The 25,555-nt window shown below is 35.0% G+C and overlaps 1 protein-coding gene across 1 annotated transcript in view; it reads left to right on the plus strand.

Moving 5' to 3' along the window:
* The window catches only part of CDC73 (cell division cycle 73), a 127,578-nt gene that overhangs the window by 85,387 nt on the left and 16,636 nt on the right, over positions 1–25,555 (plus strand). The window contains exons 12-14 of the mRNA XM_045536353.1: positions 6,642–6,677; positions 6,988–7,075; positions 23,495–23,656. Of these exons, the coding sequence (XP_045392309.1) occupies positions 6,642–6,677; positions 6,988–7,075; positions 23,495–23,656 (286 nt within the window). The remainder of the gene's footprint in view (positions 1–6,641; positions 6,678–6,987; positions 7,076–23,494; positions 23,657–25,555) is intronic.

Here is a 25,555-nt window from a genome sequence, read left to right on the forward strand (position 1 = left end):
AAATAGAAAGAAATAATGTGGCCAACTAAAATATTTATAGAAAAAATTAGCCGGGCATGGTGGCACATGCCTGTAGTCCCAGCTACTCGGGAGGCTGAGGCAGGAGGATCGATTGAGCCCAGGAGTTTGAGGTTGCTGTGAGCTAGGCTGACGCCACGGCACTCACTCTAGCCCAGGCAACAGAGTGAGACTCTGTCTCAAAAAAAAAAAAAAAAAAAAAAGTATGGTATTAAGGTTATGTGGGGCATATGTTGGAATGATTTTTGCAGTCAGTTTCACTGTGTCCTGAACCCATACATCCATGCTCCCCTTAGACATGGCTAGTATTTCTTTTTTTTTGGACACTGGGTTTGTTTGAGATCTTTGTCATTTGTATGTTTGAGTAGGAGTGGGAAAGAGGAGTGCAGATTGTATGTAATTTAGGTAGAGATGGGTATACCAAAAGCCATCATTAGATTGTAAGGAAGAATAGTTCAATTCAACAAATACTATTTGAATGCCTTCCATATACTACTAGGTTCTTTGCCAGAAACTAGGAGAAGCTAAAGGAGCCTTTTACAGGAAGGAAGAAAAAAGTGAAGAAAATAGGTAAGGACAGATGTGCTTGGGCCCAAAGAATACCACTTAGGAAATGCAGGAATGTTGTGGAGGCAGCTGAATCACAGATACAGAATTGTTTATTTTCTTTGGAAGGGAGAGATGGGAAGTTACGGATTATCAATCTAAAAAAGATCTTATGAGAAATTCAGAAATGGTACAAAAGGGGAAAAACCACCACTTGAGGATCCTAACCCAGTTTTGTGTTCTGTGATGTAAAATTGTCTCCATTTCACATTTTCTCAAAATCAGCATACTAAGGAAAGGGGTTGAGGGAGGCACTGATGCTAAGCAAACGATTTTGTTCAGGTGTGCTTGTGATCAAATGAAGTTAAAGGGGCTAGGTTTTACCAGCCAATTATGTGATGCAGTGGAAGATCCTATGTAAAGGAGTTCTGAGTCTTTTTCAACTCTTAAAATCCTATCATACTTTTTCAGTTACTCTGCCAAGGTACACTGAGGATTAAACTGATGGAAATTAATCTGAACTAATGCCTCTTAGTGTCTCACGTATTCTGATGCTCATCCATGAAAATTCTCCTCTTTCTTTTTTTCACTTAACTACTTGACATTCATAGTTCCACAGTTCTACCCTCCATTCTAAAAGAAATTAAGTTTTTAGCTCTTATTTGTCAGTAAGACCTGATTTGAATAGATGGTAATAGTTTGAAGTCTTTATTTGTCCTAATTAGTGTATTATTATTTTGTTGCAGAGATGTTAAATGTATCTGCTTATGGGGTGCAGCCCAGTTTTAAAGGGATATTGTTTAATATCTAGCATGTTCACCTGTATTATCTTTTTAAAATCTGAAAAAATATGAGTGCCCAAAATATATCTGGCAGTATAAGATGAAGGATTATAGAATTATAACTGTTGTTTGTTGGTTAGAGTTTAGATCATTTAGAAATGGGGGAGTGAACCTCCTATTCTCTCATTGAGTGAGATAAATCAAGAGTGGAATTTCATTTTTGACCATTTAAAATTTTTTATTTCCCTTTTCATCAAATATTTTTTATTTAGTGCTCATGTGTCAGACAAGTCCCTGAGTAAATTTAATGTTTTAAGGTGTTTACAGCTAAACACTTTAAACTTTGAAACCTCTAAAAATTCCCAGCCTCTAAAAATTCATTTAGGGACTATAACTAACACAAGACACATGTTTTCTAATGGATTTAGACATACAAGCATTTGATAAGCCATAGTCCTGGACTTCGCTGTCATTTCCTTTCTGTAGCCAGATTAAATCTCTTACACATATCCCTATCTTTCTTCTCCCCTCTTTCTAATACCTACACAGTCCATACTTTACTTTTTCAGCTTTAATTCTTCTAACTCATAGATCTTCTGAGATACTTAGTTGGCCTATAGCTCTAGTTTACGTGCTTAATACTACTCATGTGAGATTAAAAGAGTTAGCCCCTGTATATTTTATACAGATTTCCAATGCTAGTCAATCATCCAATTTATAATCTAGGTACTGGTTGAAGTACTTCTACTCTCATTTCATAGTTTTAAATCTATGTGCTAATGATTTCTAAATTTTTATCTCCAATTCAGACATCTCTTCTTATCTCTAGAATCTTACATAACTGTCTGTGTAACATTTGGACATGCCATCGACATACTGAAATAAAAAACATTTTTTCTTGATATTTTCCCTGAGATCTCTTACTGCACACTCTCCTGCTGCTTCATAAATAAGTGGCACTACCATCAGCTCTATTTCTTATGTAAAAAACTTAGGACTTATTTTTCATTCATCGCATTTCCTTCTTATCTAATGTCAGTGGGTTCTGTCAGATTTACCTTTTCTGTATCCCAGATCCATCTGTTTCTCTTTAACTCCACTACCATGACTCCAGTTGAAACTATCATTATTTTTGTAGACCACTACATCTTAAAGTGTGGTTTGCAGACCATGTCAGTCTGCAGCCTTTTTATTTCTGGTCCCTAACAGGATACATATAGAAATGGAAGGTAAAATACTGTCATAGCATCTATGTACGTGATCATTTTTCTAGAAATTCATTGTTACTGCCTTGGATTGGAATTTAAAATGAAAACAAAAACTCATTCTTAACCACACTTAATTTGAGTAGCACTATTGTAATAGTCCTAACTGTGCTTTCTGCTTTCACACTTACACTCCTTTTGATCCCGTATTTAAATTCATTGTTTTTCCCTTACAGAAGGTGTGGCATGAAAATCAAATCATGTCACTTTATGGCTTAAAAGTTATAGGACTTTCGGATAGCACTTAAATACAAACTTAACATTGCATAAAAGGCCCTACTTGAATTGATCTCTGCATATATTTTTAACCTCATCTCCTGCCATTATTCCTTTCTTCCCTATGGTCTACACATTTGCCTTGTTTCAATTCCACAAAGCATAGTAGTTTCTTCCTGCCTTTGGCATTTGCCACATTCCTACCTCTTATCTGGACTGCTCGCCCACTTGTTCTTTGCAAGTTGGCTTCTTTTCATCCTTCAAATTTCATCTTAAATGTCACTTTGTTTGAGAGTCTTTTTCTAAGCATGCTATCTAAAAGACACTTTTCTGCCAGTATATACTCATTTTGTTTCTTAATATGTGTGCAGATTTATGTATGTGTTTGTGTTTTTGTTACGGTGTGGCTCCCCTGCTCTACTGAAAGCTCTTTGAGGGCAGGGATTACTGCTGTTTTATTTGCCATTTAATAATAACTTAGCAGAGTGCCTTGTACATAGCTCTGAATAAATATTTGTTTATAATTATATTTGAAATCAAACAAAACAACAATAATAATTTTTTCTTATGGCTGTTCATAGCTTGCAGATTGGCAGTGCGTTTGCTTAAGTAATGGTAGTGGCAGTAGAAGCAGCAGCAGGTAGCATCATCTGTAGCTGCGGGGGTCAGTAAATGGTAAATATGTGCCAAGACTTAACGTGCATTATTGTTTTAAAAATCCTCACAACAATATCAAGATGTAGAAACTATTCTCTCTCTTTTACAGTTGAGGAAACTGAGGCTGAGCAAAGCTAATCAACTTGCCTAGGAAGTGGCAAAGTAGGGCTATGAACTAAAAATCATCTGAGTACAGACCCTTGCTGTTGATCAGTATGTCACGCAAATTCCTTGTGTGATGCTCCCCACCCCCTAACCCTTACCCTCATTACAGTCAAGCTTGTCATTAGCGTGTTCCCAACAGTGTCTCAGCCTTGGTCCTTACCTACTAGGGAGCCTGTTTGTATTCTTTTGTAGTTATTTGTACACTTCTAAATTTTATTTTTAAATAAAAGCTTTTGTATTTTGCCTTTTTCTTATATTAGGTCTTCTCAGCCTTGAATTTAGTAAATGTTTGTGTAGATTCCTGATCCCATTTGTGGGTTTCCTTACCAAATCCGTGGTTATTTGAGTCACAAATTTCCGTTTTCTTTCCTTCCCTTTTTTCTTTCCTGTTGTTCCCGTTAGTCATTTTCATAGCAGCTCCTGTCTCCTGTTTATCTATCCATGTATCTGTCCATCTTGTCATCCCTTGATCTCTCCAACAAATGCCAAATATTTACTGAGACTGTATGATATTATAGATGACACTATCTTAGCTAATCACATTTATCTATGAGCCCTGTTTTTCAAAATGATTTGAGAAAGTTTTAGTATTTTTTTTTTTCAGCAAGAAGGAAGATGAGAAAGCTGTAACAAATACATGTGTTTGTGGGCTTGTATTTGTGTGTATAGTTACCTGCTTTATGTGGCTGGAAAGATCACACTACTGAATGCTATAATATTTTGTCACAGTCCTCTATAGAGGATTTCAAAGCATTAGTTAAAATGTAGCATTTTGCTGCCTTTTTAATGGAACATACTCCAAAAATGTGTGCGCCCATGTGAGGCCCTTTAAAGGTGGTATATGTTTTTGAGAACTGATGTTGGATTAGCAGTTTAAATCTCCTAAATTTTTATTTATTTTTGTGATTAAAAAAAAAACAAAACTCCAGCACAGCATGTGGCACGTTGAATGCCATCGATATATTTTTACTGTATGGATAAATACTGATAATTGAATATATAGCATTTTTATGCTGAAATGTAAAATGTATTTATCTTGGATTACCCTCATACCAACAAATATTTCTATGCATTATAAAGTTCATTATATGTACAGATAATAAGATATGAATATTTATGGGGTTTTTTTTGTTTGTTTGTTTGTTTTTGAGACAGGGTCTTGCTCTGTTGCCTGGCTTGTTTTTTTACTTATTTATTTTTGAGGCAAAATCTCACTCTGTTGCCAGGGCTAGAGTGCTGTGGTGTCAGCCTAGCTCACAGCAACCTCAGACTCCTGGCTTAAGCGATCCTCCTGCTTCAGCCTCTTGAGTAGCTAGGACTATAGGCATATGCTGCCACACCCAGCTAATTTTTTTTTATTTTTAGTAGAGACTGGATCTCACTCTCGCTCAGGGTGGTCTCGAACTCATGAGCTCAAGCCATCTTCCCACCTCAGCCTCCCAGAGTGCTAGGAATACAGGGGTGGGCCACTGCACCTGGTCCTGTTGCCTGGATTAGAGTGCAGTGGTGTCATCATAGCTCACTCCAACCTTAAATTCTTGGGCTCCTTCCTGCTTCAGCCTCCTAAGTAGCTGGGACAACTGGCACATACCACCACACCCTGCTAATTTTATTTTAAATTTTTTTTGCAGGGACAGGGACTTGCTGTGTTGTTCAGGCTGGTCTCAAATTCTTGGTCTCAGGTGATCTTCCCACTTTGGCTTCCCAAAATGCTAGGATTAGCATGAGCCACTGTGCCTGGCTCAATATTTGCGTTTTTATAACATGATCACAATAAATGATACAGTGATTTCCAGATAATATATATCTGACTTATTATCTTTAATGCACTCCTTCTTTCCTAATAAAATACAAAAACGAATTTTTAAAAGAGAGAAAAATATAAGAAATATTTATTCTAGGTCTTAGTTTCTATTAACTTCTTTCTCTTTCCTCCAAAATGGTTAAACACATTCCTCCCGCACTGTGTTATTTGCTCTTGTAGTATTCTGTTTTTACCTTTATTACAGTGGTAATAAGTCTATGATGAAATTATTTGTTTTCTTTTTTAGTTAGACTTGAATATCCATGAACATAGATACTCAGTGGTCTGCCGTTATCTGTAGGGGTTAGATTCCAAGACCCCTGTTACCAAACCCTGATTTCAGTCAGTCAGAACACATTTCTATTTATATCTTCCACCTACAAATTTAATGTCTTTTCCATCTCAGCTAAGCACTTATCACGCACTGTGGCCATAATGTTTACAGTTTGAGGTGCAACAGCAAAACTAGCATGAATTTCTTTTTCTTTTGCACAAGTTTATGGAGATAGAAGATTCATTCTTATCCTAGATCTTAGCCACCTTAGCATATGATTTTTTTTCTTTCCTTATGAAATTGAGAACTTTCACCTTTTCACTTAAAAGAAGCACTTTGTGGCTTGTCTTTGGCAGTGGCATATCTGAATTGTCATCATCATTACTTTGCACTTTGGGGCCATTCTTAAGTAAAATAAGAGCTACTTGAACACAAGCACTGCAAAACTGGGACAGTTGATCTGAATAACCAAGATAACTGCTAAGTGACTAAAGGATTGTGGCATATAGCACCACAGTGAGCTGGACAAAGGGAACATTCACATCCCAGGGCAACATTTCATCACGCTACTCCGAAAAGCATGCAGTTTAAATCTTATGAATTGTTTGTTTCTGGAATTTTCCATGTAATATTTTCATACCACGGAGGACTGCAGGTAACTGAAACTGCAGAAATGAAACCGAAATAACGGGGGAATATGGTATATCCACTTTCATTGTGACTACAGCTTGTTGAATAATTATACATTTTAACATTTTTGTGAAGTAGAGAAATTATTATTTGAGAAGATTACAGTTATGTTTTTCTATTTTACAACTAGTCATGTGACAAATAATTTTTGGTCTTATTTGTAAGTTGGAAAATAAGAATATGGTTTTTAACATTCAATTGTGATTTTTCCCCCCTCTTTATAGTTTCTCAAGCAAGACCTCCCCCAAATCAGAAGAAAGGTGAGGCTGTGCATGTGATTTTAAACTGTCTTTATAAAGTAAATATGGATGAACTAGATTGCAAAACCAGGGCTGTTATTATGTTTTTGTAGCTATATCAAATGTTTGTGCATGGTATCCATTCTGATTAGTCAGTGTTCAAGCTACACTTATTATTAAATGTTTTTAATATCACTGTGGCTTAAAATATTTTTTAGCTCAAAAGAATTAAAAGTTACAATTTCTAAACTTTTAACTTTTAGTAAGGAAAGTAAGTGTAATTCCGTTTAATAATAATATATTTGCTACCTATAAAATTTTGTCTTTACAGGATCACGAACACCCATTATCATAATTCCCGCAGCTACCACCTCTTTAATAACCATGCTTAATGCAAAAGACCTTCTACAGGACCTGAAGTAAGTAATTTACTAACCTGTTTTCATAGGACTTTGAGATATCATTGAGGAGTAGTAGTTACTAAGTCAGCATTACCTATTTACAGAAAACAAAATTTTAGTTTCTGTGCTATAGGCTTTACAGATAGTCTGAAGTATAATTTTTCAAAACAGTACATTATTTTATATCTAGATCCTGTAGGGGAAATTACAAAAACTTCTGGCTAATATCTTAATGAAAAGGGTACCATTGTATTAATTTTAATGTGAACCTTTTTGGTTTTCTTTTTTCCTGAAGAGTTTGAGGAGTTTATAAAACAAATTCAGGTTCTTTCTGTATATTTGACATATTCCCTAGGAGGAGAAGGTGAGTGGGTGGAGGCATAATTATTTAACCTAATTAAAAGTAAAAGTTAAAAAAGTGAAAATGAAACCTATACTCTACATTAAAACTTCCAGATGCTTAACTTTTTGAAATTTTTAATGTCTCTATTCCTTCCCCATTTCCTTTTTAAAATGAATACAGTTGGACTTGTGCTCAATTGTTCTAATAAACAAGTGCCACAGTGATGGGCATAAAAATAAATCTTTCCTTTCCCCAACCAGTTTCAGACTTAAAATTTAAGTGGTTTACATATGTTTTCCAGCAGCATTTCTCCTTATATTAATGAATATGAGTAGGTGCACAGATTATGACTATTAGAAATTACACTACTTCCTGGATTGGTGGTTGTTTACGGAAGAAAAATAGAAATGTTAAAATTGTTTTAAACAATTTTCAGTGATATATACATTAGCAAATTTTAAAATGAGCCACGGTGAAGTGATTTTCAGAATCCTGTCAAGTTTTTTAAACCCAACATTACAAGCGGTTTTTTCAAATAGATTTTTTTTTCAGTCATACAGATTATTAAAACAAGTAAATACTTTACACATTCAGTTGGCGCGTTAACTGCCCTGTCAGTCATATTTAACCCAGGCTAGTTACGAGCCCGGGGCCTTGTGAAGCGTATGTACCTTACAAGTTTCTTTACCTTGGGAGCCATGAGAACTATATAACTCACAGAAAACAATAAAAAATAACAAATTTTTCATTATATTAGAAAGGATTGTTTTGTTTTTGAAAGTTTTATTTTATTTTTATAATAAAACACCGTGGCCCCAAGGAAAAAAATTTTTTTTCCTAGTGTGGCAATGTGTTAAACACTGCTGGCTGATACAGGGTTTTTAGATAATTCCTTCTGTCAGAATGTTTTTCATTGAATAGGGGAAAGAAAATGGAAGAACTCAAAATTATATTAGTAACACAGTGTTTTGGGGGATAAGAGAGGTGCTGTGAATCCCTAGTTGGAGAAAAGGGGTTAACAGTATTCTGCTATAGTATTTTTTTTTTTTTTTTTGAGACAGAGTCTTGCCCTGTTGTCCGGGCTAGAGTGTCATGGCATCAAGCTCATAGCAACCTCAAACGCCTGGGCTTAAGCAATCCTTCTGCCTCAGCCTCCCGAGTAGCTGGGACTACAGGCATGCGCCACCATGCCCAAGTAATTTTTTACTATATATATAATTTTAGCTGTCCAGGTCATTTCTTTCTATTTTTTAGTAGAGACGGAGTCTCACTCTTGCTCAGGCTGGTCTTGAACTCCTGACCTTGAGCGATCCTCCCGCCTCGGCCTCCCAGAGTGCTAGGATTACAGGCGTGAGCCACTGCACCCGGCCTCTGCTACAGTATTTTAATACTGTTTTGATACTTTCTTATGGTACTTCTTATTAAATAGAAATTGTCAAATTGTCTGGTTGTGTCATGTATCTGGTCATTTAATTCTGGTGTGTTATGAGTTTGGCCTGTTGCTTACTACTCTTAACATGGTTTTATTTGAAGAAATCCTGGATGGAAGGCATGACCTTCTGGAGTAATTTTGTGATTGCTTTTGCCACATGCTCCAAGAATATCCCAAGCCTTAAGTTGATTTTTGTGTTAAAGATCAGCTTGAGGGTTTCTGGTCCACTAGGATAGTATAAATTCAAGTTCATGTCAGAAGTGAAGGATATTGGAGTTGGCCCTTGGCTGACAAATTAATCAGAAACCCTTTTTCTTGCCCTACTCCAGAGCCCGATAAAGATGGATGTGCTTCCCTGTCACTTGAATAGAAACAATTTTTCCCCAAGTTTATCCTTTCATCGATTGTGTGACTGTTCTGTGGGTTCTAGTTGTAGCTTTGTGTCCTTTCCCTGTGTGGGTGGTGAAGAACCAGTCCTCAAAAATACGTATACTTTCCTCCCCTACAACACAAGTGTGCTTGATTGGTTGTCACTTTTTCTTCCTTTGTAACCCTTGACTATTTTTGTTCTAGCTCAGCTATTCATTTCATGTGTGTGTTATATTGTATTTAGCATTTCTAGGTGTTTATAGTTGGAGGATTTTATGCTATCTGGTACACTGTATTATTGGAATTGGAAGTTTATAAGATACATTTAACCTATTTTAATAGTAAGTTATTAATCTGCCAAATGTGCATTAATCTGTTAAGACAACAGCAAATTTCTTAAGTCCTATTCCATAATTGTTTGAGTTGTACCTGAGGAGAATTAAAAATATAGAATATTTCATAAAATATTTGCCTACTTGGCTATAAATAGATGGTTTGAGTTTGGGGTACATCCAACATTAGAAATAAATTTTAATCTTTAATCATTCATGCTGTTGCTTCAGCTGTGAGAAAGATTCAGATGATTTTAGTGATAACACTCACTTGGGGAGATTGCTGTGTATGTTGAGTTTGTTCATTCAACAAACTAGATCTATAGAGCAATAACTAAAAAGCAAACTGCTATGTAGATAAATATACCACAAGCCCAACCTTCTAGGAGCTCACATCATAATAGTGTTGATATGTTAGGAGTTTCTACTTGCAGCTGATGAGAAATAAAATTTGTTCCAGCACTTAGTATAAAACCCAGTGAAGGAGCAAAGGACACACCATCCCAAAATATGCCAGATAGGTATATTGATTATTTTGAGTTGAAAACATTGGAAAAATTGTAGTTTCAGAACGGCTGAGCTGAATTAATTTTTGTATATGGCGAGAGAGAGTGAGTCCCATTTCATTTTTCTGCATGTGGCTATCCAGTTTTCCCAGCACCATTTGTTGAATAGTGCTTCGCTTCCCCAATGTATGTTGTCTGCTTTGTCAAAGATCAGTTGGTTTTAGGTAGATGGTTTTATATCTGGGTTCTCTATTCTGTTCCTTTGGTCTATGTCTCTACTTTTATACCAGTACCATGCTGTTTTGGTTACTTTAACCTTACAGTATAATTTGAAGTCAGATAATGTGATGCCTCCAGATTTGTTTGTTTTGCTTAAGATTGTTTTGGTTATTCAGGCTCTTTTTTGGTTCCAAATGAAGCATAGAATTATTTTTTCTACATCTGTGAAATATGATGTTGGTATTTTGGTGGGAGTTGGATTGAATCTGTACATCACTTTGGGCAGTATGGACATTTTAACAATGATGATTCTTCCAATCCACAAGATGTTTTTCCATTCGTTTGCGTCATCTGTGATTTCTTTCTTCAGTGTTGTATAATTCTCCTTGTAGAGATCTTTCACCTCCTTGGTTAAGTAAATTCCAAAGTATTTTATTTTCTTTGTAGCTATTATGAATTGTATTGAGTCTTTGATTTGACTCTTAGCTTGATTGTTATTAGCATATAGAAATGCTACTGATTTGTGTATATTAATTTTGTAACCTGAGACTTTGCTGGATTTATCAATTCTAGGAGTCTTTCAGTGGAGTCTTTGGGGTTTTCTAGATACAAGATCATATCGTCAGTGAAAAGCAATAGTTTGGCTTCCTCTTTCCAGATTTGGATATCCTTTATTTCTTTCTCCTGCCTGATTACTCTGGCCAGGACTTCCAGTACTGTTGTGAATAAAAGTGGTGACTGTGGCCACCCTTGGGTTGTTCACTTCTTAGAGGGAATGCTTTCTACTCTTCCTCATTGAGTATGATATTGGTTATGGGTTTATTATATATGGCTTTTATAATCTTGAGGTATGTTCCTTCTATGCCTAGGTTGTTGAGGATTTTTAACATGAAAGGTTGCTGTATTTTATCGAATGCTTTTTTTGCATCTTTTGAGATGATCATATGGTTTTGGTTCTGTTTATGTGGTGAATTGCATTTATTGATTTGCACATGTTGAACCATCCTTGCATCCCAGGGTTGAATCCCACTTGACCATGGTGATTATTTTATATAAGAGACTTAAATGTAAGGCACGAAAACATAAAAATTCTAGAAGACAATGTAGGAAATGCTTTCTTAGACTTCAGCTTAGGCAAAGAATTTATGGCTAAGACCCCAAAGGCAAATAAAACAACAACAAAAATAAACAAACAGGACTTGATTAAATTAAAATGTTTCTGCATAGCTAAGGAAATAATCAGTAGAGTTAATAGATACCCTCCCAGAATGGGAGAAAATATTTGCAAATGATACATCTGATAAAGGGCTAATATTTAGAATCTACAAAGAACTCATACAAATTAGCAAGAAAAAAAACACAGGCTCATTAAAAAGTGGGCAAAAGATATGAATAGAAGTTTTTCAGAAGAACATAGACAAATGGCCAACAAACTCATGAAGTGCTCAACATCACTGATCATCAGGGAAATGAAAATTAAAACCAGAATGAGATATCACCCCTGTCAGAATGGCCATTGTTAAAAAGTCAAATACAGTAGATGCTGGTGTGGATGCAGAGAGAAAGGAACACTTATATGCTGTTGGTGAGACTGCAGATTAGTACAACCTCTGTGGAAAACAGTATGGAGATTCCTCAAAGAAGTAAGTGTAGACTTACCAGCAGTCCCACTACTGGATATCTACCCAAAGGAAAAGAGGTCATTTTATCAAAAAGACACCTGCTGCGCTTGAATGTTTATTGCAGCGTAGTTCACAGTTGTAAAGATGTGTAATCAACCTAAGTGCCGCACCATCAATACATGAGTGGATTAAGAAAATGTGGTGTGTATATATACACCATGGAGTACTACTCAGCCATAAAAGGGAATGAGGTATCTTTTGCAGCAACTTGGATGGAATTGGAGACCATTATCCTAAGTGAAATATCTCAGGAATGGAAAAACAGACACCACACGTACTCTCTAACAATTGGGAGCTAATGGATGGGCACACATGGGCACAAAGAGTTGTAAAGATCATAGGACATCAAGAATGGGGGGTGGGGGAGGAGGGGAGGGGTTAAAAAACAACATATCAAGTACAGTGAACACTGTTGAGATGATGGGCACACTCAGAGCCCTGACTTAAGCATTATAAAAGCTATCCATGCAACAAAATCATTTGTACTCCCTTAATATTTTGAAATTAAAAAGAAAAAGGGTAAGCTGACCTGTTTCTTCCTGTATGCAGTCAGTGAAAAGGATTGCTCAGGATGGGAGGTCCCCTTTCCATACTGGGGTGAGAAAAGAACCCTTATCACCAGGAATTGAGGGCACAGTGGACCTAAATAAACATACTTAATGAAATAACCCTTGTCTTCCACCTGCTTTACATTCCCCCATCACCCCCGTGTATCTCCTCATGACTCTGGTAGAAAATTTTACTGCCCTAGCCAGATTTTCTTTATCCTATCATTTCTTGTCATATTTATTTCTCTTTGTCTAAAAAATATAAAAGCGTCTTGCTTGGTAATTTCTTTGTACTTCACTTTCTTGGAAGATCCCCATGCACATGTAAAACTAATGAAATGTATATGCTTTTCTCTTGTTAATCTGCCGGCTGTCAATTTGGTTTCTATATCCAGCTGAAGAGCACACTTAAGAACTACAAGAGGGATTGGGGGTGATCTCTGGCTCCTCCCCTGTAACAGTTTTATGCCTTATTGTTCAAAGTGAAAAATACTGTGTCCTTTGACTTTTTACAAACTTGAATCACATCCTGAAGATGAGTTCAAAATCAAATTGAACCTCAACAGTTATCAGCCATTAAAAGCTTTACCTAGTTCCTCTCACGGATTATGTAGTATTGGTGAGAATGTACATGATAGTGATTTTTCATAATCTAAAGAAATACTTGAAATTTATTATTTTCTACAATTTGAGAACTAAAAAGGATATATAATACATTTAGCTTGATCCGCTCTTTCTCTTGAATGAAAATACCAACAGATAAAAGAACCTCAAAGGCTATTTGAACCTTTTAACTCTGCTAGTTAGTTGCAGGGCAGGAAATAAATCCAGGTTTTCTGATGACCAATTTAGTAGTCTTATCATTTGGACAGCAGAGAGACCTAACAAACATTCAGAATTAAAAATTTGAGTTTTATTCTGGCTCTGATAATTGTGTGATAACAATAAAGAGCAAAACAAACTCTTGTACAAAATTCAAGGCCTAAATTCAGTATTAGGATAATTATAATATTTTGTAATCTGGTTTCCTGTTGAAAATTTCTTATTAAATATTTTTAATGGTAACTAGAAAAATACTTTTATTTAGTAACATAATTAATATCTAAAAGAAGAATGTGAGTGCTTTGGCTTTTTTTCCTCAATAGAGTAAGAGTGACAATTCTTTAAGAAAGAAAATCATACTGCTTTTAAGTAACTTATGACTGATGAAAAATCAGAAACAGAATAAGTTGCAATACTTGCTGATTTCAGGTTCTTTTAAATACAGAGTTCAGTTTTAAGTGCCTCTAACTTAAATAGCTTTCTTCATAAAATCTAGGTAGCCTGGCATGTACAAGTATATTCATACATTAAGATTTTTTTAAAAGTACTTTCAAATCACAAAATAGTCAGTGAACATTTTCAATTGATATTATGGAAAGAAGAAATTTTTATATTAGGCTTTTATAGTAAAGTTCTAGTATTCTGGCAGATATGAGTCTTTTGATAGCCTGTGCCACATGATGAGATTCTTCAAGTGATCTACAACTGTATGCATAAGAAATACAATAATTTTGGTCCTTGAAAAAGATTTGATAATATAATTAAAAGTGTCTGAGTCACTCCAAAGTGGAATGCTTTATTTTAAAAAATTGTTTCAGTTTTGTACAGGCATTCCACCTTTTAATCAATATACTTTATTTTATAATCTGTGAAATAGATGCATTTTTTTCTGTTTTTTTGGTTTTATGATAGTTTCTGTGTCTTGCAATCTATCACCAGCCTTTCCAACTAAATTATGATTTCCTCACAGACAGGGCTTGTTTTGTTGTTAGTTGTAGCTACATTGTTTAAAACAGTTTGCCTAATAATGAGTATTAAGTAAATGCTTGAGAAAAAAAAGGAGGGGAGAAACACATTGAGAAAATTGGAGAATAGGAGACTTGTGTACCTGAAATTCATAATTTGTGTGTTTGTGCAACCTGTGAATTAATTAAATGCATTTATCTCCAACTTGAAATTCCTTTTTTGTTACATAGTAGCCATACACCTGGGACTTGATTTCAGTTCCCATGAAGCTTCATTACACTTGGTATTGGATTTTTGCATTTACTGTATTTGAGTATGGTGATCTTTAAGGCTCCTTCTAACTCACTTTTATGATTTGTGAATTGATATGATCTAGTTCTCACAAATTTTAATAATTGGTATCTCTTTATATTTTTTATAAAATGTGTTTGGCTGGTTACAAAAAATTTCCCAGTAACTTTGTGAAATGATAAAAAAGAAATTCTATGCGTAATCACTCTCCAGAACCTTTGCAGTGCACATACGAATGTATTATAAATCTAATATTTAAATATTATCTTAACTAGAAGATAGTAAATAGTGCAAAGAAATCACAAAGTAAGTTTTAGTGTTGTTCTCTTTAACTTTACTTATTTACTACAGAGAAGCCAAACAATTAAACAGAGCACATTCTTAGGATAGACCATGCCTAATTTTTCTTCCAAGTTTAAAACACTCCATTGTTTAACACCTCATTGCAGCTGACATCTCTACAGTTTGAGTTATCTGGAAGCTTTACTATGTAATTAATGCATAATTGAAATCTCCTCCACACAATTATAGCACTGGCTGTAACCCATAGCTCAAGTTGGCGTAGATTCTATTTGGTTTTATGTAAAATTGAGGATTCTTTAGTTTTCTAACCTTTCAGTAAGTAAATGAAACAAAACAAAATAAAACCCAGCTTAATCTTTAACATCCTGAATAATAAAATTAAGCTTATATTATGGAAGTATTAAAAAAATACCCATTACATCGATAAACATGATCATGAGAGAAGTTTAGTGGGACTGTGAGGTTATTTAAAATAACCGATTGGATGCAACTTCCTGGTTCTGGCTGTGGCGGCTGCCTCACAGGCAGAGTTCCGCAGAGGGCAGACAGATTGTGCATGGGGAGTGCTCAGAAGCTGACAGAGGGGTTCCTCCTGCACCCTCTAAATGTTGTTCAGCACATGCACGTGAAAAAACTACTTGAGGCCTGGGAAACAAACCACTGTGAAAGAAGTGGGCAGGAAAATTACTGGCATTTCTCATGGGCTGAGAATAGTTCTTGTTCTCAACAGCCATAGGCAATGCAAAATGATACAGCCACTTTGAAAAAGAATATGGCACTTTCTTATTTTTTTTTCCCTCAGCACATTGAAGATATTACTGCACTGTCTTCTAGTTTCCTGTTGAAAGTTAGCTATTAGTGTGGTAAATCAGTCCTATGAAGGAAATCTACTCTGTGTGGTTACTTTAAAGATCATTTTATCTGGTATAGCTATATGTGACTTTTTTTTAATGTGTTCTACTTGGGATTTGTTAGAATTAAATCTGTGTATTGGTGTTTTTCATCAGTTCTGAAAGCGTTAGCCCTTAATCTCTTTCGATATTCCTTCTGTTCCCCATCCCCCCTTTTCTCTTTCTTCTCTTTCTGGAACTTAAATGAGATATACTTTTCATTCTATTATGTCTTCCTTGTTTTTTAAATGATTCTATTTTCCATCTCTTTCTTTCTCCATTGCCTGCATTTTTGATCATTTCTTTAGGTTTAACTTACAGTTGTCTTTCTTCGGTCATGCTTTAATCTCTTAAACTTCAGTTATCTTATTTTTCAGTTTTAGTGGCTCTGCTTAGTTTCTTTTTCAAATCTTTGGTCTGTTATCATAATTTGTTTTTCCCTGTATATATTTGCAAGATTGTTTTATAAGCATTGATCTTTAATATTTGCAGCATTTGCAGTCTTTAGTTTTGTTTTCTTTTGAATGTTTCGTTCATGATACTTTGTTTCCTTCTGTGTTTTGTTTTTTACTGTTCATTTTACTGTTGTGTTCATTGTGTTTATTTTTCATTGTGTTCATTTACTCATTTACTGTTAATTTTTCTTGGAATTTCTTCCTGTGGAAATTCTTTTAACTCTGAGTCAGTGTGAGAGGACACCAAAGAATATTTGTATTTGTGTCTGCTAAGCATCTGGGAGCATTACCAGTCTAGCATCAATTTAAATTAAATTCTCTGTTTGAGGTTTTTAACATCTAGATACTGTTGTTCTTGCTGCAAATTTGAATGAGGTCCATTTTACAGTTTTGAGACATTTGTTTTTACTTGCAGTTGCCAGGGTAGGGGTTAGGAGTAGGGGAGGAAAGAGGTTGAGCAATGACATTATTTCTACTTTACCATTATATTGAACTTAACCCCTGAGACTCAACTTTATGAGGGAGGGGAACTCTTTTAGCATCCCTACCTTGACCAGAATTTGGACTTTGTTTTCTGTTCCAGGACCCCAGTGAAATATAGTAAAAAAGAAAGCTCAAGTTTAATTGGCAAATGCCTTCCATGGATAGCAGCCAGCAGTGTTCTTCTTTCTTCTTTGGGTCCCCCTCCTTACTCCATCTTTGGCACAAAGATTCTTTACTTCTTGCTAGCTAGCTCAGAGATGCTTGTAAGATGTGTTTTTTTTCTTTCTCTCTATTTTTTTTTTCCTTTTTTCCTTTCTATATGATTAGTGATATTGGGCATTTTTCCATATACTGGTTGGCCATTTGTATGTTCTCTTCTAAAAAATGTCCATTAAGATCTTTTACCCATTTTTCAATCAGATTGTTTTTTCCTGTTGAGTTGTTGGAGTCCTTATGTATTCTGGTTGTTAACCCCTTGTTCAATGCATAGTTTATGAATATTTTCTCCCATTCTGTAGGTTGTCTCTTCACTTTGTTGATTGTTTCCTTAGCTGTGCAGAAACTTTTTAGCTTGGTATAATCCCATTTGTCTACTTTTGCTTTTGTTGCCTATACTTTCTAGGTCTTATTCAAAAAAACTTTGTCTAGACCAATGTCCTGGAGTGTTTCGTTTCCCCAGTGTTTCTTCTAGTAGTTTCAGGTCTTAGATTTAGGTCTTTAACCCACTTTGCTTTGATTTTTTTTTATTTGGTGAGAGATAGGGCTCTAGTTTCATTCTTATTCTTATTGCATATTGTTATTCAGTTTTCCCAGCACCATTTATCGCAGACCCTGTCCTTTGCTAAATATATGTTCTTGTTGCCTTTCTCAAAATGAGTTGATTGTGGATGCATGGATTTAGTTCTAGGTTCTCTATTCTGTTCCTTGATTCTGTTCGTTGCCAGTACCATCCTGTTTTGGTTACTATAGCTTTTAGTATATTTTGCTGTCAGGTAGTGCAATGCCTCCAGCTTTGTTCATTTTGCTCAGGATTGCTTTGTTTATTCATCGTTTTTTTGTGGTTCCATATAAATTTTTGGATTTTTTTTTTCTATATCTGTGAAGAATGTCATTGGTATTTTGATAGCGATTGCATTGAATCTATAAATTGCTTTGGATAGTATTGAGATGTTTTTTATACTTTACAATTTTTCATTTTCTTTGGAAGTTTTCTTCTAGTTACTTAGGAGTCTGCTACATTATCATACCAGAAGCAGAATAAAAGACATAGTTTTTAAAGATCATAATTTGTTAGTGTTGAGTCATGCCATTGCTCCTTAAATCTTTTTAAAAAATGTATATAAAAAGATAATTGTAATAATCCTGAATGGAAGTCTCAGGAATATCATGTGTTTTATCTAAATCAGTCTTTCAGACTGATTTTTCAGTTCAACCAGTATTTGAGGATGCTAAATGTAAAGCAGCATGCTAGTTGGTATGAGTGCCATATATCTGAATGACTGGCTCTGCCCTAAAGAAACCTGAAGTCTAGCAGAGAGATGACAAATTTTGTAAATTACCAAAATAAAATAAAAACTGCTATAAAATTATAAAAAATTGAATTCTACTTTGAATAAAGAAGATAAATTCATAGTGAAACAAATATGGCTTAAATTTAGAATTTAAATGTCTAAATACATCCATAGAGATATATTTAAAGTTAGATAAGTTAAAAAACCAAAATTATCATACTCATCTTACTTGAATGTCAGATGCATTGTCCCTTCAGGTACCACCTTATAAACTTGACAGCTGTGTTTGTATTGATAGACCAGAACTGATTTGTTCGAACTTCTTATGCAAGAGGAGGCATGGGCGTAAAGTACTACTGTGTGTTATTTAAGACCCAAGTCTGGGCAGTACTTGATAAGATTAATTTTCATGCTCTTTTGCATCCTAAATCTATTCCATCTGGCCTTCACTATTAGGTGGTGTGTCTAAGCTGAGAGTAGAGTTGTAATGGAACAGGATACATTGATAATTGACCTAAAGTAGCTGAATTGATAGTGCCGTAGTATATGGCACTTTAGTCACACTCTTCAGTTAGCTAGAGCATTGTATACTTTGTTGATTCTGAGATACACTGTTATTTTTCATGATTTAATATGTTTGAAATTGGAATGGGTCTTGTAATTGATGTATCTTAGAGTTGCTGTGGCTAGGTGGCTGTCCTGACATCGTTTTTATTATCTGCACGTGGATAAAATGGTGATGGCAGTTCAGAGTTTCATCAGTTCTTCTGAGATGTGTGCATAGGTGGTATATATATGAGTTTAAATGTAGTTTAAAATGTCTTCAGAAAGATACACTGATTTAGTATTGAAACAAACAGTTATTATGGAGGACTTAAACTGATTTCAAGACATACTATCAAGTTGCAGTAATCAACACATTGTGATAATGATGTAAATATAGACAAGTAGATGAATAAAAACAATGGAGAATGCAGAAATGGACCTGCAGTATTTTTCACAGAGATGTCGAGGCAGTTCAGTTGAGAAATGAAAAATCATACCAACAAATGGTACTGGAACAAGTGGATAAACCGATGGGTGTGGGGGGGTGATTCTCAACCATTACCTAACACCATACATGACATTTAGGATAGATCATATAGCCAAACTTAAAAGCTAAAACTGTAAAGATTCTGAAAGAAAACATAGGAGAATGTCTTTGTGACCTTGGGATGTACAAATTTTTTTTTCAAGGATGAACTAAATAAGAGAAAAAAGAAAGATAAATTAGAATTCAGTAAAATTTAAAACTTCTGCTTGTTGAAAGACACCACTAAGAAGATGGAAAGGCCAACTACATATTGGGAGAAAATATTTTGATTGCGTGTTTCTAACAAAAGATTTATGTAGAGAATTTGCAAAGAACTCCTACATATCAATATTAAAAAGGCAGTCCAATTAAAAGTAAGCAAAAGACACTTCACAAAAGAAGGTATACAAATGGCCAATAGGACATGAAAAGATGCTCAGTATCATTAGTCTTTGAGGAAATAAAAAATTCAAATCATGATGAGATACTGCTTCATAACTCATTAGAAAGACACATTCAAAAAACTGGGACTCTCATACATTTTTAGTTAGAGTATAAAATGGTACAGCTGCTTTGGGAAACTTTCTGGCAGTGTCTTATAAAGTTACACACACCCTGTGTTCCAACAGTTCCACTCAAAGATGTTTTTGTAAGCAAAATGAAAGCATATGTTCACAAAAGCTCTTATACAGAAATGTTTACATTAGCTTTATTTTTAATAACCCAAATTTTGGAATTTCCCTGCTATAGACTGAATGTTTGTTGCCCCCCCCCACCCTCCAATTTATATTAGAACCTAATCATCAATGTTAGGATAGGACCTTTGGGAGATGAGTAGGTCGTGAGGACTCCGCCCTCATGAGTGGAATTAGTGAATGGGATTATGGGAGAGACCCTGGAGAGCTCCCTTGGCCCTTCTGCCATGTGAGGACACAATGAAAAGACAGTTGTCTGTGAAACAGGAAGTGGGGCTTCACTAGACACCAGAGCTGTCAGCATCTTGATCTTGCACTTCGCAGCCTTCAGAATTGTGAGAAAAAATTTCTGTTGTTTATAAGCCACCCAGCATGTGGTATTTTTGTTATAGCATCCCAAATGGATTGACACACACTGAAACGCCCACCAGCAGGAGAATAGTGTATTCCTACAGTAGAATTCTACTCAGCAATAAAAAAAAATGAACTACTGATATGCCCCACGGCATGCATGATTATCAGAAACATGAAATTGAATGAAAAAAGTCAGGTGTAAAAGAATACATCCTTTATGATTCTTTGTATAGGAATTCCCAAAACAGGCAAAACTAATCTGTGGTGATAGCAGAACAGTGGTTATCTACTGGGAGAAGGGGGTTGATGATGGACTGAAAAGTGGATAAGGAAACTTTCTGGGTTGAGGGAGGTGTTCTTTATCTTGATTGAAATGGTGCTTACACTGGGTATACATTTAGCAAAACTCATCTGTTTGCATATTTCACTGTATGTAAATTTTATGCCAGTAAGAATGTTGTATATGCAAAATACACTTAAATTACTCCTTGTTGGAGACCTCAATACCTTATTTTCTTGCAAAACAGGTAATAACCAAGTTCTTTAGGGAACCTAAGAAAGAAAGGTACCAGTAGTTGAAGCTGTGTTGGTTTTTTTGTTGTTGTTCCTGAGATACATGCAAAATGATTGTCTACCACTTACATCAAGCAGGGCATTCCAAGCCAGGAGAAATAGCCAGTTCTCTAGAGGGATGATGGCTGTGATTAATGTAGAATATCATTAAGGCATTGTCATAGTTTAATTGACAGTATTGTTTTTTCTCTTTCATAGTGGTACAATATAATGGTGTATCTCACAGTCATTGGTGTTTTAGATTTGATGAACTACTGTAGGGTGAACAGGTAAAATTTATATTGACTAGATGTGTAATACTAATCTTTTTAGTGGATTTAAATTTAGGAGAAGAGGTCATAAGATAAGTCCTTTTGATATCTAATGAGATCAAAACTGAAAAGCATTTTGAAATTTTTTTTCTGCTAACAGAGAAGGCCACTATTCTAAGGAAATACCTAGATATTATCAGAAATTAAAATGCTAAGTCGTGTAAAAATTCTAGGATTATGGTTAATTTTAAAAACCATGATAAATGACTCTGAACTTTAATAAGACACATCAACCAATGTATAAACATGCAATCCTATGTTACTCTTATTTCTTAGGCATCAGAAGTCGAATTAGGTGTTTGATAGACTTTTTTATTAGTTGGGTGTTACAATAGATCAGTCATATATAATATGTATTTTATAATTCATTCATTAAAATTTATAAGTAATTTTATGTAAGTAAATTTATACTTTCACACAATATTATAATTTCAGAAGCTAGAAAAAGAGATGCAACATTATACTTAAGAATTTAAAAATTTTAAACCCCATTTAGATATAGACTGAGATAAATTAAAGCAAAGCATTTCTCTTGGCAGTAAAATCTCTTTGTTCTATTTCTCTGGAACATAAGTTCAAGAGGGCAGGGACTGTGTTTTGTACAACTATGTATGTTACATAACTTATAACACAATGTATTGTGCATACTGTTCACTTAAAACATTTTTGTTAGTTGTAGCTTTTTATTAGAACTCAGTTTCCAACAATGCATATGTTAATATATTAAATTTTTAAAATAATGTGTTTCATTATTGAAAGTATTAGTACCGTCTTTGGCATTTTCTAAGTGAGCTTGATTAATAAGTAAAATAACCAAAAGCCATAGGGAGCAAATGATTACCTGGGGAAAATTTTAAAATGATATGGAAATCTTAACTTTTTCATCAGATGTGAAATGGATGTCAGAACAATCAGCTCAAAAACAAAGTTCAGTATTAACATGATCACCATGTACTAAAATCTTTAAAAACTATAAAATTAATATCACTATCTGATGAATCTAATATGTGGTATTGAAAATTTTCAGGGAACTCCACCATGGTACAGGCTCTCATGCATCATCTTTGCCCTTTAACCCTTTCATTTCTCCTAAACTTTAGAAGCATAGTGATACTCTCAATGCAGTGATCGTATTGCCCCATTTACTTGGAGGGATTAGCCCGTAGCTAATAAAATATGCAAATAGACTGTTAGGATTATATATATTTAGAAAATGAGACTGTTTTATTTGAAATGCTTTGTGAACACTAGCAAATTATAGAGCTGGCAGTAGGTCTCCAGATTGCTAAATTATTTTTGAGACTATCTGTTTTGAGAATTTGAATCGTATAAGTAGAGTTGAAAAATACTGCCAGTTGATAATACTAGCGGTATTTACTAAAACAGACTATTGGCATACACTGATTTAATTTTCCTACTTTAAAATTTTCAAAGCAACTTCAAAGTTTGATGGCATTTTTGTAATTTTGCTGAAGCATAAAATGTGAAAAAGGGTGTTTTGTGAAGCTCCTGAATTGGCTAAGTTTCCCAGTGAAGAAGCCTAGTAGCTTCTTCATTTCAGGTGACTTTTTTTTTTTTTTTTGAGACAAAATCTCGGCTAGACAGTGTTGCCCGGCTAGAGTGAGTGCTGTGGCGTCAGCCTAGCTCACAGCAACCTCAAACTCCTGGGCTTAAGTGATCCTACTGCCTCAGGCTCCCGAGTAGCTGGGAGGCATGCGCCACCATGCCTGGCTAATTTTTTTCTATATATATATTTTTAGTTGGCCAGATAATTTCTTTCTATTTTTTAGTAGAGATGGGGTCTCGCTCTTGCTCAGGCTGGTCTCGAACTCCTGACCTCGAGCGATCCACCCGCCTCGGCCTCCCAGAGTGCTAGGATTACAGGCGTGAGCCACCGCGCCCGGCCTTCAGGTGACCTTTTGATTTTTAATAAAGTTTCCCTTTGTCATAAAGTTTCCCTGTACTAGCATTGGAGAAATTAAGTATTAGTGTGGAGAATGCGAAGTGTTAGTTGAAGGACTATAAATTGCATGTTTACATGCACACACACGTACAGACACCCCAACTTAGAGTCTAAGTGAGCTTGAGTTCCATTTGGCATGCGGTGGGGGAGAGACCCATACTGTTTGAGCACTATGGTGTGTATATGCAGAGTAGGTTTCTTTAAAAATAAATGTCTTTAGTTTACAATGATGTTTAAAAATTATTTCAAAATATAATTTATTTTACCATTTTCATCACATTGAATACATTTGACTTTTTCTCATCTATTTTTCAAAGATTTGTCCCATCAGATGAAAAAAAGAAACAAGGTTGTCAACGAGAAAATGAAACACTCATACAGAGAAGAAAAGACCAGATGCAGCCAGGGGGCACTGCACTTAGTGTCACAGTCCCTTACAGAGTAGTAGACCAGCCCCTTAAACTTATGCCGCAAGACTGGTAAGATACTCTGTATTTTTAAAATACTCATTAATGTTTGTCATGGATTCTAAATAGAAACTATCCTTGAAAACTGGGCTAATGTATATAGATCTAATTTGGTCATCAATAATGTTAACGTTCTAGTAACACCTAAATAACCTTTTATTTGGGGTAGGTAAACTTTATCTTATGAGAAGAAACACTCTAACTTCTGGAAAACATACATGCAAAAACATTCTTTCTGCTTGTTCATTTGTTTTGTATCAGCTTTTAGAATGCAACAAATTAGACTAATGTTGTTTTAAGGTCCTATATTTTAGATTTTTGGTTTGGAGAATTCAAATTCTCTGATAAGAAATGATAAGTGAGGGCATAGTTACTTTTATTGTAAGGGCATAATGTAAGAAAAATAATAAGCTCTTTTATCATGGTTTAGCTCTTTTATTGCATTAAAATATTGTTTAACAAAATATTAAGCTCTTTATAATATAAAGTGCCTATAAATTCAGATATATAACTTTTTAAATTATTCATTAAGATGGAATAAAAATTCAAAGTGTGAAAGTACGTATCTGTGATACAGAGAATGCAACACGTGGCACATTAGGTGAAATTTACTTTTGTGTAGTACTGGTTAGTGATCAGACAGGAAGTCAAGTAAGTCGTTGATAACATTAGTATGTTAAAAATTTACTAAAGAATAAAGGGTTCCTTTATCATTTTCTCCTGGTACCCAACAGATACTTTGAGTAATATATAAAGTGAGTAAGACGAGAATTTCAGATATTAAGCTTAAAACCAAGTAGGAAAGTTACCCCATTTGTATTAATACTACATGTTTGCTGTTATTTGTAGAAAATAGTACAGACAGTGTGTACAGGTGCCATCACCAGTTTAAAATACGGCTTGTCTCTGTTAGCTGGGGTCTGCAGCCATTGGTGTCGTGGCCCAGGAATAACATATCCCCTACCTCTTTCTTTCCTTTTCCTTTAATGGTCCTTTAAAGAATTCATGGGGAGTAGCATTTGTGTTACCCTCCTTCCCTGTTGATCCTATGGGACCTGACAGGATCTGGGTGACCTCTAGCTAGCAAATCCCCTTTAGTTTGGCAGGCACGTTGGGCTTTTAACTGTTGTGTGGCACGAGTTACATCATAAAACTGAGGGATTAATAGTGTCCTCCATTACCAAAGATGATTTTGACTTTTTGGGGGCATGTATCCTGTGAAAGGGGGGATTTTTTTATTTAAGATTTAATTTTAGCCTCAGAGATTTTGAGCAGGTTAAGAATTTTAAGCTTGCCATTTTTCACAGCAGCTTTGATAGCTGCTGTAGGTCTTTCACTTGAATAGAAGGTAACCCTGGTTTAATGTTTTGTTGGATGTATAGAGTCTTCATCTAATGCAGTGGTTATCAAAGTGTGGTCTACTGGCCTGGGCATTCCCAAGACCCTTCCACAGAGTTGCAAGGTCAAAACTATCTTCATAGTAATACTTAAGATGGCTATTCTCATGATTTATCCATCCTCGAGTAGAAATAATAGCATACACAGTGCCAAGATTAATAATTTATTCTTCTCCTTTCTTCCCTCCCTCCCTTCCTTCCTTCTTTCCTCCTTTTTCTTCCCCTTATTCCTTCCTCCCTTCCTGTTTTGTTGTCTAGTATGCCCATGCACTTCTGTTTTCTCATCTTTAAAATGAGGATAGTAATAGTATTCACCTCACTGGATTGTTTTGAAGATTAAATGTGTTAACATCATAAGTAATGCATAAAGTGCTTAAAAACAGCACTAGCACGTAGTAAATGCTCATAATACGTATTACTAATGTAAATAGTCATTGTTGATGTTATTGTTTTGTTCCCACCTCTTTATTTGTAGGCTTAAACTATTTATGGCAGTACTTACTATAACTTCTCA

This window comes from Lemur catta, chromosome 23 (assembly GCF_020740605.2).
Source record: "Lemur catta isolate mLemCat1 chromosome 23, mLemCat1.pri, whole genome shotgun sequence".
Taxonomy (NCBI): domain Eukaryota; kingdom Metazoa; phylum Chordata; class Mammalia; order Primates; family Lemuridae; genus Lemur; species Lemur catta.